Raw genomic sequence first — 20,469 nt, 5'->3', positions numbered from 1 at the left:
ACGTTATTGGGGCCTGCTCGAGGCAATCGACGAATAACAGGATGATTTGTGATTTATGTGATTTGTGCTGGGGGGGGGGGTGGGGGAGCACACTCAGCTGTGCTCAGGGCTAACTCCTGCCTCTGAGATCAGGGATCACTCCTGGTGGGATTTGGGGGGCTATATAGGTGCCAGGGTTTGAACCCTAGTAGACCATGTGCAAGGCAAGTGCCTTCCCCGCTGGGCTATCTCTCCAGCTTCAGATCTTCTTTTTTTTATGGGGTTATGGAGGGAGGGATTGGTTTTGGTCTTGGGTCTCACCTGGAAGTGCTCAAGGCTTACTTCTGGCTCTTCACTCAGAGATTATTTTTTGGCAGGCTTAGGGGACCATATGTGGTGCCAGGGATTGAACCGAGGTTAGCCATATACGAGGCAAACACCTTCCCTGTCATGCTATCACTCCTGCCCTAGCAGTACTTCTAGAGATTATTGAAAGAAAGATTAATGAGTGACTGCAGGCACCTGGATCACACCTATCCCGTTCATCATCCATCCTCCACCACCCATCCACCCATTCATCCACTCCTCCACCATCCTTCCATCCACCTGTCTATCCACCTACCCACCCACCCACCCAATCCATCCAATCATATATCCATCCATTTATCCATCCACCAACTTTCCATCTTCCACCTTAGCCATCCATCTGTCTATGCAACCACCCGCCCTTTCATCCAGCATCTGTCCATCCATACATCCATCCATCCATCCATCCATCCATCCATCCATCCACCCATTTATCCATCTATCCACCCATCCATCCATCTGTTCATCCATTCTTCCTTCTCTCCTCCCTTTCCATTCACCCATCTTGCCATCTATCAATTCATCCGTCCAGCCACCCCACCCATCTCTCTGTCGCTTCATTCATCCACCCACCCACCCATGTATTCATCTACCCACCCACCCTTAACCCAACCATTCACCCATCTTTCAGCCCAGCACCCACCCACCCATCTACCCATCCACCCAGTGAATGCCTTTTGTGTGCCTGGGTATACACTGAATACAAAGCATCCATGGCCTTTGCCCAAGTAGAAATTAAAATGTGGGGGCCAGGCGGCAGCTAAACAAATAGATGATTATATAATTCCAGAAGGCACGAAGGAAGCAACCAGGACCCGGTTTCATGGGGGTGGGAGGAGAGATTCTTTAGGCCTACGACTGTCTGAGAAGACGTCTTGGCTTCAGCCGTATTGAGAATCCAGACTTGAAGAATGAGAGGGACCCCGTCAAGCCAAGAGCAGAGTGCCAAACTGAGGAAGCACTTTGGCAAAAGCCACAAGACTGAAACCAGAAATGAAAGGGACTGGTGTGGCCAGAGGAGAGAAGAACGGAAGGCATAGGAGGCTGGGACCTGGGGGTTCTTCTGCCATCCCTACCCTGTGGGTCCTTTGAGATGTGGCCAAGGGCTGCGAGGGAAACACAGAATGATTCCATGTGCGAGCCTTCGGCAGAGGATGCAAGAAAGCGGCGGTGGTGGTGTGGATGCATGGCGTGACCTCCGAAGCTGAGAGAAGTGCCTAAAGTTCCCACGGTGAAAAGGGCAATATCTGAGCCCGCAAGGATGGAGTGCGAGACGAGAGAGCTGAGTCAGGACCCAGACACAGGCTGCGGGTCTCTGGGGGCCTGAGCAGCGGGAGTAGATGCTGTTACCCTTCCAAGAGGGGGAGGATGGTCCAGAGAGGAACAAGTTGACAGGCAAAAGCGGAAGTAGAGGCAGCTCACGAGCTCATGGGATTCTGGAGGTCCCCAAAGAAGGCAGCGTTGGAGAGACACCAGCTTCCAGACTGTTCTCCAAGCTGTGGGGATGGCGGGAGGTTTTCTCCCTGGGGAAGGAGAAGTTGAGTCACACGTGAACGAACACTCCTGGTCTTCATTCACCACCCAGTGGAGAGAACATTTGAGGGGGACCAGGACCGTCTGGGGTAAACGTCTCCAAAGAGAGACGCGTGCGTAGCCCAGAGGAAGGGTAAGGGCATTTCCGAGCAGCTGACGGTCCTTCTGAAAGCAGGGATGCTGGGAGGGAGCCAGACATCCTGCCGGCTGGTTTGATCCTCTACGTCAGCACTTAACCGTCCTAGGCAGAGGTATGGAGAACAGGCCTGTCTATGGATTCACAGCACAGAGACATCACATTTTCTCGGACAGTTATAATTGGGAAGGAGAGCCAAGGTGTGTGTGTGTGTGTGTGTGTGTGTGTGTGTGTGTGTGTGTGTGTGTGTGCCGCCTTGAGCAATGGCAGGCTAATGGGGCTGAGCGTGCGGCCCTGCTGACATTCGACATCACGACCTTTGGGGCGCTTGTACCTTGCTTGCGAACACGGAGTTCCAGAATGTGTTTTGTTTATCGTTTTGCTTTTTGGGTCACACCCGGCGATGCACAGGGGCTCCTCCTGGCTCTGCACTCAGGAATTACCCCTGGCGGTGCTCAGGGGACCCTATGGGATGCTGGGAATCGAACCCGGGTTGGCCGCATGCAAGGCAAATGCCCTACCTTCTGTGCTATTGCTCCAGCGCCCGGAGTTCTAGAGTGTGAACTTGGCCTGCGGGAACTGGCAGGTGTTTGGAACTGTCCCTGTGAGGTCAAGCTGCGGGAGATTGTGTGGTGTGATGAAATTCTTCAAAGGTGCAACAGAACCACTGGGGGGGGGGGGGGGGTGCCAGCAACTGTGACTAGGACGGAGATGGCTGTGGAATCATTCGGGATGGGGTTCTTCCTGCAAGGGGGAGGCCATAAGATGTGATTGTTATGAGAGTCAAGAAGAACTGTAGCACTGTCCTCCCGTTGTTCATCTATTTGCTCGAGCGGGCCCAGAAATGTCTCCACTGTGAGACTTGTAGTTACTGTGTTTGGCATATCGAATACGTCACAGGGAGCTTGCCAGGCTTTGCCATGCGGGCAAGATACTCTCGGTAGCTTGCTTGGCTCTCTGAGAGGGGCGGAGGAATCAAACCCAGGTCGGCTGTGTGCAAGGCAAACACCCCACCTGCTGTGCTGTCGCTCCGGCCCATGAACTACTTTATAAAAATAAAATTAAAAATAAAAAAAAATTAAAAAGCTCTATAGGAAGAAGACATAATCAGTTACATGGGTTCTTCCATATCTTTTATTAGGAAAACAATGCCTGCCCCTTGGGTAAGGTTCGGGAGACATTAACCTGTATATCTATTGGAAGGAGCCATATCCCAGCCCCAGGGACCATTGTCATCAGTGATGCCCGTTTCTGAACCTGTAGGTACCGGAGCAGACACACAGAGCTTGCACCGTGCACGCATGCTCCATGGTTCTGACCTCTGCTGACTTGTAACCACGTTTTCCTCTCGGCTTTCTGTCCTGCGTGGCTGGCGGTAGGGATCATGACCTTCCCCGGTTCGTCATAAGTGGGGATTCTACTGGTTAAGACAGAGGGGAGGAGACAGGTGAAGTGGAAGTTTAGCAGAAGTGGTGGACGGGTTTGAGCCAGTGAATTGGTTAATGCATCCCATGGAGGAGCACTTAGAGAGAACACCACCCCCCCACTTATCTTAAAGTTGAGCCTTTAAGGAGGGTGTATTATCCAGCATCTGTCCGTTCGCTTCTTCCTTCCTTTTCTTTCTCTTTCTTTCTTTCTTTCTTTCTTTCTTTCTTTCTTTCTTTCTTTCTTTCTTTCTCCTTCCTTCCTTCCTTCCTTCCTTCCTTCCTTCCTTCCTTCCTTCTTTCCTTTTCTTGTCAGACCCAACAATGCACAGGGGTTCCTCCTGGCTCTGCACTCAGGAATTACTCCTGGCGGTGCTCGGGGAACCATATGGGATGCTGGGAATCGAACCCGGGTCAGCCGCATGCAAGGCAAATGCCCTCCCCGCTGTGCTATCGCTCCAGCCCCATCTTCCTTCCTTTTCTCTTGGGATATTTCTGCATTGATTGCTAAAGGACCTTCTTAGAGAAACTGAGCTCTTATTTTTTTTTTCTTCCCCCTTTCAACTCTGCATTTCTTAGGCCATTTCACGAGCCCCAGGTAGGCTGAGACTGGTTTTCCAAGTTAATGCATCAACATTTGAGCCAGTTGGGGATGTAATTTCTAGCAGACCTCCTGTTTCTTCGTTCCTTTCTCCTTCTTATGTTGGTTCCCGTATTGCCTTCCTTGAAGGAACTTCTGAATAAATTGAGATTTTTCTATAAAATGTGCTTTTAGCGCACAGAGGTGTCATTTAAAAGTCTAATCCACGAAGGGGTATTTTTTACCTGCTGGGTTTAATTTCAGATGCCGGCGTTATTATAAAATGCAAACTATCCTGGACTCTCTTAAAACTTTGTACACATTGTTCCCGTGAAAGTGAATTCTGCAGCCAGAGAGAGGAAGGGAGAAATACAAATGTTTTAAAGAGTTGTTTTTTTTTTAAATGTTATTTAACCGCTAATGCTTTTTGAGTTCAGCACAGCGTATATTTTTATTTCCTCCTTAAATCTAAAATAATCTGTAACCCTCCAATTATACTGGTCTATTGTACATTTAATTTTAGGGTTGAGAGCAAGTGACTATTATCTATCCAACTCTGAGAAAGAACTTAATCGGGAGATTCGGTAGGAAGGATTTGGATGATAGGAAAGGAGAGGAAAGAACCCTCTGGCAAAGGTTCTTCCTCTCAGTTAAGAGAGATCAGGGCCTGTGACTTGTGTGGATGTGATCTCCCACCAGTTACCGAATTGCTCTGGGCCTCAGTTTTTCCCTCCATGAGTGGGAAGGAAGAACAGTAGTACATCCCTCATTGGTCAGTTTGAGAATTCCATTATTAAAAAAACAGAAAGGGAGGCCAGAGAGGTGGGTCCTTCAGGTTATATCTCCGGACCTCATCAGCATTCTTCTTCTTCTTCTTATTATTATTATTATTGCTATTATTATTTTCTGCCCAATGGGTGGGTGGGGGCACTGTGGCACCTCCAGCAGTGCTCAGGGCTTGCCTGCCTGCTTGCCTGCCTTCCTTCCTTCCTTCTTCTTTCTTTCTCTTTCTTTCTTTCTTTCTTTCTTTCCTTCCTTCCTTCCTTTCCTTCTTTTCTTTTTTCCTCTTTTCCTCCTTTTCTTCTTTCTTTCCTTTTTTCTTTTTTCTTTCTTTCTTCTTTCCTTTTTTCTTTTCTTTCTTTTCTTATTTTCTTTCCTTCTTTTTCTTTCCTTTTTTCTTTTTTCTTTCTTTCCTTCTTTCTTTTTCTTTCCTTTTTTCCTTTTTCTTTCTTTTTTTCTTTCTTTCTTCCTTCCTTCCTTCCTTTCTCTCTCTTTCTTTCTTTCTCTTTCTTTCCTTGTTTTCTTTCCTTCTCTTTCCTTCCTTCTTCCTCCGTTCTTTTTTCTTTCATTCATTCATTCTTTTTTCTTTCTTTCCTTCTTTCTTTTCTTGTTTTCTTTCTTTCCTTCTTTTCTTTGTTCCTTTCTTTCTATCCTTCCTCCCTCCCTACCTCCCTCCCTTCCTTTCTTCCTTCCATCACCATAAGATACACAGTTACAAAGCTGCTCATGGTTGGGTTTCGGTCACCCAGTGTGCCAACACCCGTCCCTTCACCAGTGCCCATTTCCCAGCACCAGTGTCGCTGCTCAGGGCTTTCTCCTGGTTCTGTGCCCAGAGATCAGCCCTGGCAGTGCTGGGTTCAAACCTGAATTGGGCGTGTGCAAAGCAAAAACGCCTTAATCCTCTTATGTACTTCCAGACCCAACGTTTCTTGCATTTATTTACTTCAGGTTGCGGTGCTTCAGGGTAACTCAAGCTCTGTGCTCCGGGGTCATTCCGGTGATGCTGGGGGACCCCTGCGGGGGCAGAGATTGAACCAGGGTCGGCTGTGTGCAAGACCAGCCTCTAGGCTTCTGTCCCCTCTCGGGTCACAAGCTTACTTGGTTTAAAGGGATTTCGCAGGGGCTGGAGCGATAGCACAGCGGGTAGAGCGTTTGCCTTGCATGTGGCCAGCCCGGGTTTGAATCCCAGCATCCCATATGGTCCCCTGAGTACCGCCAGGAGTAATTCCTGAGCGCATGACCCAGGAGGAACCCCTGTGCATCGCTGGGTGTGACCCAAAAAGCAAACAAATAAATTAATTAATTAATTAAAGGGATTTTGCAGAGACACTGGAGCCAGAGTGGTGAGGGGTCTTCTCCCACCAGGCGGGAGAGCAGAGCTAGAACCGAAGTTCTTCCCTCTCCATGCCAGTGACCCCAGGCCAATCTCTGTACTGGCCTTCTCAGAGAACCCTCCCTTTACAAAGCAAAAAAATAAAAGCAGGCAGTACCTCCTGCCGGCGCCAGATAATCTCTACATCGGCCACCATCCAGATCACATGGCTTTTTCTACCGGAAGGGAGGAACATGACCTCCACCATAACCATGCCACCGGACTCCGCACCAGGCTGTTTCACTTGGGGCGCCCCAGAGGGGGGCGGGTGAGAGCCCTCCCCGCCCCAAGGGACCCAGCCTGGGCAGCGAACCCAACGGCCGCCACGCTCAAGGCTGCTCCCCTTGAGCAGCATCCCATATGGTCCCTTGAGCACCGCCAGGAGTAATTCCTGTGTGCGTGAGCCAGGAGTAACCCCTGTGCATCGCCGGGTGTGACCCAAAAAGCAAACAAATTAATTAATTAATTAATTAAAGGGATTCTGCAGAGTCGCTGGAGCCAGAGTGGTGAGGGCTCGGGCGAGCCTCACGTAAGAGTGAACATATTCTTTGACCGCAATATGAGGCCAAGTGACACAGTATAAGACACTCCTACCCATTTTTCATAAGTACCACACCACATTTTATGGGGTTCAAATGGTAGGCAACAAGTCATAGAGATAGCACAGCGGTAGGGTGTTTGCCTTGCATGCAGCCAGCCCAGCAGAGCCAAATTCGATTCCTCCGCCCCTCTCGGAGAGCCCGACAAGCTACCGAGAGTATTCAGTATGCCAAACACAGTAACAAGAAGTCTCACAATGAAGACGTTACTGGGCCCGCTCGAGCAAATCGATGAACCACGGGAGGACAGTGACAGTGATATACACACACTATATGCACCCTCACGGCAGAGCCTGGCAAGCTCCCCATGGAATATAAAATATGCCAAAAACAGTAACAAGAAATTTCACAATGGTGCCGCTCGAGCAAATCGATGAACAATGGGAGGACAGTGCTACAGTGCTATATATGCATATATACATATTATCAGATATATATATATATATATATACAAAAACTTACATCTCTCAGCCTTTAACAGCATGTTAGTGATATCCTAAAGAATGTCTTAATGACCCAGGCCAAAATAGGACAATCTTCACACTGTTTCCTCTATGGATACTTTTTTTTTGGGGTAGCATTTTCAGCGGTTTTTCATAACAATCACGATCACGATCACGATCATCCTATTGTTCGTCGATTGCCTCGAGCAGGCACCAGTAACGTCTCCTTCTTCATAGCCCTGAGATTTAAAAGAGCCATTTCAGTGCTCTTTCAGGATTAGGAGAATGAGACCCATCATTGTTACTGGTATTTGGCATATTGAATACGACACGGGAAGTTTGCCAGACTCTGCCGTGCAGGCAGGATACTTTTGGTAGCCTGCCAGGTTCTCCAAAGGAAAAATAAGATAATAAGATGTTGCACGGCTGCAAATGTGGTCACGCACTTCCGGGATCTGGGTTTTATAGTCTCTGTGTCTTGGCCGTTGATGGGACCAACCTGGCGCTGGCGGCAGCTGGTGGGTGTGACGCCTACCTACTGGAAGATGGTGGGTCTGGTTGGAGAAGGCCAACTCCCAATCTGAGTAGGCTTGGCAAACGCCCTACCAGCTGTACCTGCAAGGTAGATGAATAAAAATAGTTGGCAATCAAAATTAGTAACTTCTATTGATCAGCCTTTATTTGTAACTATAATGATAAACATTTTCTGAGAAAAAAGGTATATTAATATATTACCCTGGAGATGCTCTACTTTTTCTGATGCTAAATTTGTACCTCTAGACAAAACTATCTGTGATTCTCAAAATTTCCTATGTAAAATAGAAAGTAAAGTTAGGTGGATGGAAGGAATGAAGTAGAAAGGAAAGAAAGGAGAAAGGAATGGAGGTAGTAAAGAAGTAGGAGAGAATAGAAATAGAGAAGATAAGAAGGAAAGAAATGGAGAGTAAAAAGAATAAAGGGAAAGTTATAGAGAAGAGAAAAATGTAAACAAGAGAAAGTTGACTAGAAAGACAGTAAGGAAAATAGGAAGGGATGGAGGGATAGATAAATAAATACTATATCAGGAGAGATAATCATAATAAAAAAGATAATAATAAAATAATAAAGAAATAAAGGGATTCAGCAGTTTTCGGTCTGACTTTCTCCTTCTTGGGCTCTAGCCCCTCCATCTTTCATCTGTCTTCAAGAGGGGTCCAGTCGGGAACATCCTGTCCAGGGGCTGGAAGAGAAAGCCTCTTGGTCTGGACCTCGGAGATGGGTCTGCGAGGAGGCAGGGTGAACCCCACAGAGTGGTGGGGCTGGCGGGGAGGGGACCTGGCCAGGGGCTGATGTGAGCCGGCGCTGCCCCTTTCCCAGCCTGTCCCACCCGTAGCTTTTGCAACTGCAGATACAGGGGTAACCTCTGTGCATCGCTGAGTGTGACCCCCCTTCCCGTGATCCCTCTCTCTCTCCCCACCGCCACGGCAGTGGGTGGAGAGGCCAAGGCATGGGCTGTGGGTTCCTCAGTTCTTTGCTGAATCTCTCACCTGTTGGCCCACTGCCCCCTGGGGAGATCCTGGACCAGCTACATCTAGTCACCATAGTAACCTTCTTCCTCTACTTGGCGATGCTTGCTGGTCCTGGGGGCGCGGGAGCGCCCCCTGCTGGCTGGGGGCTGCCTGTGCGTGTGCTCGGGACTTTTGATTCTCTTGCTGCTGTGGCATCTTCCAGACCATCCCTAGCGCCCGTTACTGGCCCGTTTCTGGGGTTTCAGCCCCTAGGAGCCGATGCAGAGGCCACCGCGACTAGTCTTGTGACCTTCCCTTCGTGTATGTTGCCCCTCGGCCCGGGAGTGTCTTCCGCTGTTGCCAGAGAGATTCAGAGAAAGCTGTGGGGTGTTTCTAAATTATATTTTCAATATTTTAATTTTAAAAAAATGAGATGACAGGGCTGGAACGATAGCACAGCGGGTAGGGCGTTTGCCTTGCACGCGGCCAATCCGGGTTCAATTCCCAGCATCCCATATCATCCCCTGAGCACCACCAGGAGGAATTCCTGAGTGCAGAGCCAGGAGTAACCCCTGTGCATCGCCAGGTGTGACCCAAGTAGGAAAAAAAAAATTGAGATGCCTCCCTAGCTGTGCTCCAATGGCCTTGGGGCCACTTCTGTGACCAGGTCAGAATGTTCACTGCTGAGCTTTGCAGTGTTCAGGGGTTTTCTCGGGACCCTGTGATGTCAGAAACCAGCATCCCTGAGCTGTCTCTCCGAATCCTTGCTTTTATGTTTCATTTTTTTGGGGGGTCACACCCAGCAATGTTCAGGGCTTACTCCTGGCTCTTCACTCAGGAATTACTTCTGCTGGTGATCGGGGGACCATATGGTATACTGGGAATCAAACCCCGATCAACTGAGTGCAAGGCAAATGCCCTACCCGCTGTGCTATTGCTCCAGCCCTTTTTACTTCTGGTGGTGGGCACACCCAGCAGTGCTCAGGATTTACTCTGGACTGTACACTCAGGGGTTACTCCTGGCGGTGCTTGGGGGACTGTATCAGGTGCCAGGGATCAAACATGGGTTTGCTATGTGCAAAGCAAGGCCCTACCCACTGTACTATCTCTCCCGCCCCAGATTCCTGTCTTTAAAGATCTCTCGTGGCCAGACACAATGTATAGCAGGTAAATGGGGCAAGAAGCAGGTGCTGGTTTGATTCTCAACACCAAATAAGGTCCACCACCAGGATGACAATAATAGTGGGAAATGAAAAAAACGCCAGATAAGAACTGAGTCTTGAAAGCAAGTAAAGGGATATGCACGATAACCTTTCAGTACCTGTTTTGCCAAGCACAATGCCCAAAAGGAGAGGGCGTGGGGGGGGGGGCGCGGGGGAGAGAGAGAGAGAGAGAGAGAGAGAGAGAGAGAGAGAGAGAGAGAGAGAGAGAGAAAGTTAGACTGTGTGTGTGGTGTGGTCAGGGGGAATTAGAGGGTGGCAGGAGAAAGCCTGGGGACATTGGGTGCACTCGTGGAGGGATGGGTGTTAGAACATTGTATGACTGAAGCCCAATCATGAACACTTTTGTAATGTTTTATCATGGTGATTCAGGTTAAAAAAAATTTTTTTCCCTTTGGAATAGTCCCTGAGCATTGCTGGGTGTAGCCCCTCCCCACCAAGACCAAAAAAGAAAAGAAAGAGGGGCTGGAGTGATAGCACAGCAGGTAGGGCATTTGCCTTGCACGCGGCCGACCCGGGTTCGATTCCCAGTATCCCATATGGTCCCCTGTGCACCGCCAGGAGTAATTCCTGAGTGCAGAGCCAGGAGTAACCCCTGAGCATCGCCAGGTGTGACCCAAAAAGCACTGTAGCCCAGTAGCACTGTAGCATTGTCCTCCCGTTCATCAATTTGCTCGAACGGGCACCAGTAACATCTCACAACAATTTGTGAGACTCATGGTTGCTGTTTCTGGCATATCAAATATGTCACGGGGAGCTTGCCAGTATTTGCCATGAGGGCGAGGTACTCTCGGTAGCTTGCCAGGCTCTCCGAGAGGGGCCGAGGAATTGAAGCCAGGTCGGCTGGGCAGGTCCATGCTGCAAGGCATAGCTTCAGCCCACCCAAAAAGCAGGGAAAAAAAGAAAAGAAAAGAAAGAAGGAAGCATCTCATCTGAATAGACTGAAAGTCAGCAGCAGCCTCTCTTGGGACATAAGGTTAACAAACGACTCGCAGGATTCATGGGCTCTGTCTCGGCAGTATTCAGAGCTCAGCCCTGCTCCTCTGCTCTTCTTTCCAGGAAGTATTATGAGGGAGGCCGAGGACTCGGTGCACCGGGCAGAGACACGGCGCTGCGACTAGGGCTGGCCATTTCCGAGAGGATGCTGGGATTCTGCAGAGGGAGACGGAAATTCCTGGCTGCCTCGCTGACACTCCTCTGCATCCCAGCCATCACCTGGGTTTACCTGTTTGCTGGGAGCTTCGAAGGTAAGCACGGGGCCGGGGGACCAGGGGGCTGGAGGAGAGTGTGGCCCTCCTCACAGGGGGGTGGGCTGGGGAGGTGGGCTGGGAAAAACCTCAGGCACCTGTTTGGCATTTGGGAGAGTCATCGGATAATTGATGCCCATTCCTGCCCGGAAACTCTCGCGGAGCCTTTCCACACGTGGTTGGAAGCGGTCAAATGACACGAAGGAGAACAAGGGAGAATCAAAGCCCAGCGGGGCGCTCCTGGATATGGGTGGCGGCGGGGAGTCACATCGAGAAAGGTCAAAAGGCAACTGGGCCAGCCTGACACTGAGTTGATGGCAAGGGAAGGTCAGGCATGGGGGAGCCATGCAAGGCTGCTCAGAGATGCTGCCTCCATCCTTCCTCCCTTGGTTGAGGCATGCACTCAAGCATCTGTGGTCCTTGGCTGGGCTGTCATTGGGCATCTGGGAGAACCAAGTGCCGTAGATTTGGGGATCCCAGAGCTGGATCATCTCTGCATAGCAAGGACACCGAGGGGGTTGCGTACGATTCTGAGAACCATTTCCTTGTGTGTGTGTGGGGGGGGGGGTGGGGGGGGAGGGTTCTGGTACCATGGGGGGGCAGTAAGGGCTGTCAGGCCAGGCTGGATTTGGGGGTGATCCAGCATCCTGGCCTACTTTTTTTTCAGGCAGGCAATAAAGGGATTACCCATGCCACCCCCCAAAAAAACAAGTAATAATAATAAAAAGTTCTTCCGGGGGCTGGAGCGATAGCACAGCGGGTAGGACTTTTGCCTTGCATGCTGCCGACCCGGGTTCAATTCCCAGCATCCCATAGGGTCCCCTGTGCACCGCCAGGAGTCATTCCTGAGTGCATGAGCCAGGAGTAACCCCTGTGCATTGCCGAGTGTGACCCAAAAAGCAAAAAAAAAAAAAAAAGTTTTTCCCTGATATTTTCAGAAATTAGTTCAAAAAGACAAGAGCCTTCACCCAGCCAGTGATTTCAAATGTACTGCCATGTTTTAGCATCTCCCAAAGGGTTCCGGAAGCCTCTGGAGGATGGAGAGCGTGCTTTTTCTTTACTTACTCTCCGAACTTGATTCGAGAGGTTGTGTGTGTGTATGTGGCGGTGGAGGGCGGTGGGAGAGCAAAGATTTCCAGTGAAACTGTCTCAAGGAAGTCAGGGCTGTGTTTTAAGACGTTTTCTTCCTGTGTTACTTTATCAACGACTCATGGCCACCTTTTAATTAGGAGTTTCACTCCATTTTCTGAGATTCATCCCCGAGTTAGGTGGATGCGATATAAAGAAGGTGGGACTCTGAGCATGAAGGGGAGTGGGGGGATTGGGACCTTGGGTCACATTCTTGCCAAGGGGCCTGGTCTCACAGACCCCCCCCCCCACAGTTAAGGTCTCGGCATCGAAGCACATGGACAGACCGAGGACTCGGTGCCATGGATGTGGATGAAGGGATCTGAGGGAGGAAGGGGAGATGGTGATCCGGAAATGCAGCTTGGAGAGGGTGGACAAGCCCTTCTAGAAGCAGACCAAGAGCCCCCCAGGCTAAGAGAGGGTCTGCACATGAAAAATCTGGTTTTTGACAGGGGCTGGGTGGGACTAATAATCATGTGACCATAGCAACAATAATGCAGCTAGTGAGTGATGGGTAATCCAGCCCTGCTGCGTGCTAGGGCATCATCCTGATGCCACAGTGACCCTCTAATGTGGGTCCCAGACGAGGCCCAGGCCCAGGAGCTTGTCACGAACCGCCAGACCCTGCCAGGCCAGTCAAAGGTTGGGCTCCGTATTGGGCTCCAGAGTTGGAGTTTTTTCATTATGTCAAGTCATGTTTGTCAGTGACTTGACAAGGTGGCTTGTTTGGCACCCGGGAGTGCGGTGCCATGAATTCCTGATTTGTGTTGATCACTTGAATCCCAGTGATGAACACAAATGGAGGTTGACATCGTTGGGATGGGGGAACCGAGCAAACCTTTAAGTTCAATACATGCGCTTCAGGCAGGGCTCGATCCAGGTGCTCTAATGCTATTGTAACTGGAGCTGCGTCTCTCACCAAGGCTTTGTTCAACTCTTCTCTGCCATAGTTTCTGCCAGTCCAGCTCTTTCTGCTCAAAGGATGCGTTTATTTGAACTTATCCTCACCAGTCCCCGTAGAGAAGAGATTTCTTCTTCCTCGTTCTGCCTCAATGTCTGGTTAGATTGCCTCTGTCTACTCGTGTCTTGAGACCTGTCATTGTATCCTGGGGACGCCCATAAAGGATGCCCTGAGCCCCTTGCCCATGTTTGGATCGGACTGTGACAGGCATCTCCTGAGACCTAAGAGGAAAGATTGGCAGGGTACAACCCTAAATGGTGACATTTCCCCGGGAAGGGAAGAGAAGCTGAGGTGACCCTGGCGGGGGGGTGAGGGGGGGGGCAGAGAGGAGGATGGGGGAGGGGTGGCCACATGAGGCAGCCCTGGGGCCCTGTAGTGACCTGGCCAACCCCTGTCCAGTCCCAGACATGTGGTCCTGGGATCACGCCTGCCAGGCTCAGGGGTACCGGAGATTGAACCCAGGTTAGGCACTTTCAAAGCAAACACCCTCCCCACTGTGTGACCGGCTCCAGCCCCTGGAATGGGACACATTCAAGGGTCTTGGGGATCAATTTCAGTAGAAAGGGGATCCTCAGGTCCATCCAAGTGTGTGTGTGCAGCTTTGCAGTGAGAAGCACTGTGTCGAGTTTTATTTCCGCAGGATGGAGACAGGGTGAACTGCAGGGCTGAGAAGCCATGCAATGGTTTGGATTCGCATGGATGGTGTCTCGTCCAGTCCCATGTCCCTGCCTTGCCTCCACCCACCCGACTCCTCCGCCGGGAGGGCCGCCCTCTGCACCCCCTTGGTGATCTCGGCTCAGCATTGCCTGAGGCTCCGTGGCCGAACGACGTGGCCGTCCTGCCGGTGACCCAAATGTCTAATTTAATAAGGTTATTGATGGGGCCAGAGAGCCAGGGACTCGGACTGCAGCGGGAAATAGAGCGGAATAGGGGCATTTTATTGATTCGCTTCTTAATCGATGAGAGATGAAGAACCTTCCCCGCCAGCGCCTAAGAACTGTGAGTGTTGTGCTCGAGGGCATGAACTGGGCCACTGTGTGTGGTGCCCAGACCACAGGGCTGCTGGGCGCTGCTGGTCACTGTGGTCCTTTATTTGATTTGGTTTTGGGGCGCATTCCCCTGGCAGTGATGAGGGGCTGTTCCTAGCTCAGTGCTTGGGGGTCGCTCCTGGTCATGCTCAGGACACCATGCAGTGCCAGGGATTGAACCAGTGTCAGCCACACCTGACACCAGTTCCCTCACCCTGTCTTCGGCTCAGGCCGATCTCTTCGTTTTGTTTCATCTTGTTGGCATACAGGTGGTGCTCAGGAGCGACTCCCCGCTTAGTGCTCTGGGTTCACTCCTGGCGGTACTCCCGGACCAAGTTGGTTTTGTGGGGGTTGAACCCGGGGCTCCCACATGCGAAGCCTGGCCTCCTGCCCCTGGGGCTCTCTGAGTTTAGCCTTGGAACTGCAGTTCTAGGCTTAGTCGGCAGCTCGGTCTGCTCCCTGTTTTGTTTGTTGTGATGTGGTTGCCAAGGCAACCTCTCTTTCCCTGAAGGCCAGCCTTCAACCTTAAACTAAGATGCTCGGTCCTGCGGAGGCGGAGAAAATGAGTGTTGTCCTGGCTGGGTTGGTGGCTGCTCAGAGCTCATGACCATAACCTCGGGGTGGGGTGTTGGGATGTTGATCCCAGCTCAGCTTGGCTGCCTTTGGATACTGTTATGAATCTTGACAATCTTTTCTTTTTTATATATATTAACGCTGATTTATTGATTTTGATCAATGAGCTACAGTTCTTTTATGATGTTATTGTAAAACAGTTGCAGAAAACCCCATAAAGAGGTGGCTTAATGAGTATTTTAGGGCCAATATTCATCATCAGTCAAGTTAAAAAATCGGTCTTTGCCAGCTACACCGGGAGCCCGTTCACCTGTCAGATTTCAATTTCTGACTCCTGTTTCTTCCCAAAGTAACTGCTATCTTGCTTTTTAATCACTCCTTCTTTGCTTGTTTACTTGCCCATGGTGTTTCTCTATACTCAATAGATAAGTCACTTTAGCAATTTTAAAATATCTTTCAGATTGCTTTTTATTTTCTGGGTGTTTTTTTTTTGCACATTGAGATTTATTTTTCTTTTTATGTTATTTTAATGAATCACCGTGAGATACAGTTACAGACTTACAAACTTTCATGATTACATTTCAGTCATACCATGATCGAGCACCCATCCCTCCACCAGTGCCCATTCTCCACCACCAATGATCCCTTCCGCCATCCCCACCTCGTTCCACCCCCTGCCTCTGTGGCAGGCACAATCCCTCTTACTCTCCTTGAATCTTGACAATCTTAATGACTTATCAAACAGAAACAACAACAAGTCCATCATTTTATTTTGCCGTTTAGAAGGTCACAACCCCAAATCAGGGGCTGGAGTAATAGCCCAGGGGGTAAGGCACTTGTCTTGCCTGCAGCTGACCTGGATTCCAATCCCAGCATCCCCATAAAGTCCCCTGAGTCTTGATTGGGAGTGATCCCTGAGCACCAAGCCAGGAGTAAGCTCTGAGTACTGCCAGGTATGGCCCAAAAACCATAAAAGGAAAAGAAACACTAGCTCAGGGCCTGGAGGATGTCCCTTGGGGCTGGTCCCCCTCCTTTGTATGTCCAGGTTTAGTCCTCAGTAATTGTGTAGTTCCTAGAGCAAGAGCAAGGGTGACCCCAGAGCACTGAGCTGGGGGCACCCACATGTAGATCCCCAAGCCCAATAAAATCACAGTCATGATCACGATCATCCTGTTGTTTGTCGATTGCCTCGAGCAGGCACCAGTAACGTCTCCTTCGTCCTAGCCCTGAGATTTTAAAAAGTGCCATATTCAAGGCTTTTTCAGGGTTAGGAAAATGAGACCCATCATTGCTACTGGTATTTGGCATATTGGGTATGCCACGGGGAGTTTGCCAGACACTGCCGTGTGGGCAGATTACATTCGGTAGCCTGCCAGTTTGTCCAAAGTAGGAATGAGATAATAAGATGTTGCGCAGCCGCAAATGCGGCCGCATGCTTGCTTCCGGGAGCTGGGTTTTATAGTCTCTGGGTCTTGGCCGTTGATGGGATTACACGGCACTGGGGGCCAGTTTGTGGGTGTGCCCCCTGCCTACTGGAAGATGGAGGATCTAGGTGGAGGATGCTCAGCCCCGATCTGAATAGGCTTGGAGATCTCAGCCCTGGGACCTGCATGCCTTTGTTCCTCTGCCGGTACCTTCATGCATGTGGAGAGTGGTCTCAGCATGGTTGTGGCTGGTTCTGTAGGTCTTCAGCTGCCGGAGCTCTGCTCGGGGCGGGGAGGGAAACTCAACCCGCCCCAATAAAATAAAAAGATTAAAAAGAAATTCCAAATCAATGTCACTGAGTTTAAGAAGATGCTGTGGGAAAAGCCCAGGTATGCGGGAGCTGTGACTGAGATCTCCAAGCTCGCTCAGAGCGGGACTGGGCCTCCTCTCCCCCCTGCCCCGCTCCCCAGTTTTCCAGTAGCTTGGCAGTCATACCCACAAACTGCGTCCAGTGCCATATAATCTCATCACCAAGCCACGAAGAGAGCGACATAGGCCTTACCCATGAGTGAGCCTGATCTATAATCATATTCTAAATTTCAGAAGTCCTGGAGCAACCTCTCATACTCTAGCCCACTGATATACCAAAAGTAGCACACATTTGTTTGGGTATAACATACATACTTGTAATCGCTTATATAAGGGCGTAAATGGCTCTAGGATGAAATACAACAATCTTCACACACTTTCCTCTTGTAGTGGGAAGGTGCATGGTGGTGGGATTGGTGTTTGAATATTAAATGCCATGAATTACTGTGAACAACTTTATAGAAATTAAATTAAATTTTAAACCAAAGAAGATAGTCTTGGGGCTGGTTCCTTTAAGAGGGTCAGGGCTGGGGTGGGGGCAGATCTCGTCCCTTTTTAGCTTCTGGGTGGAGTCTTGCTTTCATGGGCTTGTCGCCACTTTCTCTGTCTCCAAGGAGAGGAGTGTGTGAATGTGTGTGTGTGTATGTGTTTGTTTGGGGGCCACACCCAGTGGTACTCAGGGCTTGCTCCTAGCTCTGCTCGGGGCTGAGAGACCATATAAGGTGCCAGGGATTGAACCCAGGTGAGCCTTTGGCAAAGCAAGTGTCCTACCCGCTGCGCTATCTCTCTGGCCCAAGTGTCGCTTTTGAACAAATCCCTCTGTGTCCCTGGCTTCTGCCTGGTCTCATCTCTGACCCTGACCCTTCTCTCCCTCCTCCAAGAACCTATTATTTTTTTAAAAACATTTAAGTATTTCTTTATTCAAAAGAAGCAAAGTCTCATTTCATTTTTGATGTGGATCAATTTTAAACTTGCATTTCTTACATTTTATTCATTTGTTTATTTTTATTGAATCACCACAAGAGAGAGCATTACAAGACTGTCGATGGTTGGGTTTCAGTCATACAATATTCGAACACCTGTTCCTCCATCAGTGTAATTTCCCAGCGCCAGTGTCCCCAGTTTCCTTTCCACCCCTTTAAGTCTTCTGAGAATCCTTGTGGGTGACATTCAGCCTTCTCCAAAGTCCAGGATCTGGGGCCGGAGCAATAGTACAGTGGGTATTTGTGCACATGGGCCGACCTGAATTTGATTCCTGGCATCCCATATGGTCCCCCAAGCACCGCCAGGAGTGATTCCTGAGTGCAGAGCCGGGAGGAACCCCTGAGCATCACCAGGTGTGACAGGTGTGACCCAAAAAGCAAAAATACAAAAATAAAAAAAAGAGTCAGGATCATCACCCCATCCCAAAATCCTTAACACAGGGCTGACAAGAGCCCCAAGGGTTACAGCACCTGTGTCCAGTGTTTGATCCCCTAGATCTCGTGAACAGTGACCCTTCCCCTAACCACCACCAGGTGTGGTTCTGGAAACCCACAAACACCATTGAAGGTTCACCCCTGCGTTTCTGGACCAGAGCACTGAACTGTCTGGCCCAGCTGTATGAGTTTGGCCAAGTGGTTTCCTGAGCCCCCACCCCCCCCAGGCTTGCATGGGCACCCCCAACCTCTTGACCCTACCCCCACCCCAGCGCCTTAGTACCATCACACTGACTATGGAAGGAGACATATTTACAATGTGTGTGGGGAATAGAAAGTGGACTTCTTTGGGACCTTTCCTTGGGGCTCCACTCCTCATCCCTTCCCCTCCATCCAGCCCTGCTCTGTTCCGTTCTTTTCTCCCATTTATCTCATCTTATTTTGGCTTTGAAGCCACTTCAGCATTGCTTGGGGTTTAATCCTGGCTCTGTATTCAGGGATCACTCAGGGTACCATAGGCAGTGCCCTGATTGAATCATTCATCGTCGGCCTCCTGCAAGGCAAGCACCCCCCCACACCACCACCACCCATCGTACTATTCGTACTATCTCTCCAGGCCCCGGTTCTTGTCTTCTAGAGACAAAGGACGATGGACCCTCTTGTCACTCCTATGGATGTCTTTTTTTTTTTTTACTTTTTGGGTTACACCTGGAGATGCTCAGAGGTTACTCCTGGCTCTGCACTCGGGAATTACTCCTGGCAGTGCTCGGGGGACCCTATGGGATGCTGGGAATTGAATATGGGTTGGTTGCATGCAAGGCAAATGCCTTACCCTCTGTGCCCCACTCCTACGGATGTCTTATCCCGCTCTCAGAATCTGGGGGTCTGTAACTACACTTTGGTTTATAAATATCTGCCAGGATTTTGAATTAATTACTTTGAATTATAAAATATAATAAGTCCTCTGCAATCAGATGTGTTGTTGTGTTTGGGCAATGGAGACAGACCCTTGTCTCTAATAGGGATTTAATCAGTTACCCACGAGAGGGAAGTCTTTGGGTAAAGAGATTTCATTGGCTTTTAGTTCCCGATGCCAACTGAACAGGAGGCAGCAGGGGACTGCTGTTCAGAAAAAAACTTGCAGAGTGGGGGAGCTGGATGGATAGAACATCCCAGAGAGTGGGGGAGTTGCCTTGTATGCCATCGACTCAGGTTCCATGCCAGGAACTCTGTTGGGTCTCATGGGCATTGCCAGGAGTAATCCCGGAGTGCAGAGTCAGAAGTGAGCCCTGAGCATTGCCACGTATGTGGCCCCAGAATAGCAATGACAAACTTGTGGAGTAGGTTTCTTTCCTCTGAGTGAACCCGGAACACGGGTTGGATCACTCCTTTGCAGTAGGCTTTGCCATTGTCCCTGTGGCCCCTCATCCAATCAACCCCCAGGCACGCACCAGAGAGAAATGGAGGAACGTTTGCCAAAAGATACTCAGACCTGGATATTCCAAGGGCAGCACTCTTTGCCATAGCACCCAATTGGAGGATGCTGAGATGTCTGTCCACTATAAATTAAACACACGAAGAGTGGTCTGTTATTGTGGGAACAAGCTTATTGCACACAGTAACTCTCTCTCGACCGTGGACTTCAGTGATTCAGGAAGATCTAAGCACAGTGCATGAGGGCTAGGAGACCAGGACAGGCCAGAGGAGGAAACTGGTCGAGTCTTGTGTGTGGTTCTACTAGTGTGGTCCATTTGTTCTCCTGTATGCGACTTGTATACTCTCCTCTGTGGATTATTTTTTTTTTTTTTTCAAATGACCTAGGCAAATCTTGATAAGGAACTGAAGTTGAAGCTATTTTGAGAGCTTTGCTGCCTTTTCAGATAAGAGGAACTTCACTCACCTTTGAGATTTATGAGTCTGTGTGACTGTGTGACTTTGAAATTCAAATGCATTTGGTGCATGAAGTTTTCTTGGGCTTTTCCTTCTCTTCCCCTTGAACCTCTCATCTCTTGGACACCTTCCTTCCCCTGCCAACTCCAAGAGCTCGGATCAGAGTGCAGACTGAGATCTGGAATTTCCCCCCCAAGCCCCAATTCTGAAAATGTGCCTCATCCATCCGTGTGAGATGTTAGCAGCGTTCTCACACGAACTCCTGCAAATGACATTGCTGTCATTATTATGAAAGTGATTCCAGTGCTTGATGTGTTCATCATTTTCCTGGTGTTTCCTCTTCGTAAGGCAGGGTACATATGATATCTGAGCATCGGGGGGAGAACTCAAGTCACAGAACACATGGCTTTATAGGATCCCTAATATGTGCCCCCCAACCCTAGCACTACTGGCTGTGGCCCTTGTTAAAAAAAATAAAGGTGAAGGTGGGGTATAGGAGTGAAATTGGGGA

At 49.7% G+C, this 20,469-nt stretch overlaps 2 protein-coding genes across 2 annotated transcripts in view; both read left to right on the top strand.

Moving 5' to 3' along the window:
- LOC130042515 (actin nucleation-promoting factor WAS-like) overlaps positions 1-11,081 on the top strand; it is a 143,578-nt gene extending 132,497 nt beyond the window's left edge. The window contains exon 2 of the mRNA XM_056134698.1: positions 10,979-11,081. Within this exon, the coding sequence (XP_055990673.1) occupies positions 10,979-10,990 (12 nt within the window). The 3' untranslated portion in view covers positions 10,991-11,081. The remainder of the gene's footprint in view (positions 1-10,978) is intronic.
- LARGE1 (LARGE xylosyl- and glucuronyltransferase 1) overlaps positions 10,979-20,469 on the top strand; it is a 383,597-nt gene continuing 374,106 nt past the window's right edge. The window contains exon 1 of the mRNA XM_056134685.1: positions 10,979-11,166. Coding sequence (XP_055990660.1) covers positions 11,061-11,166 — 106 coding nt within the window. The 5' untranslated portion in view covers positions 10,979-11,060. The remainder of the gene's footprint in view (positions 11,167-20,469) is intronic.

The sequence above is a fragment of the Sorex fumeus genome, unplaced genomic scaffold, assembly GCF_029834395.1.
Source record: "Sorex fumeus unplaced genomic scaffold, SorFum_2.1 ptg000101l, whole genome shotgun sequence".
In the NCBI taxonomy this organism is placed as follows: Eukaryota; Metazoa; Chordata; class Mammalia; order Eulipotyphla; family Soricidae; genus Sorex; species Sorex fumeus.
This window is presented reverse-complemented; position numbering and strand designations above follow the sequence as displayed.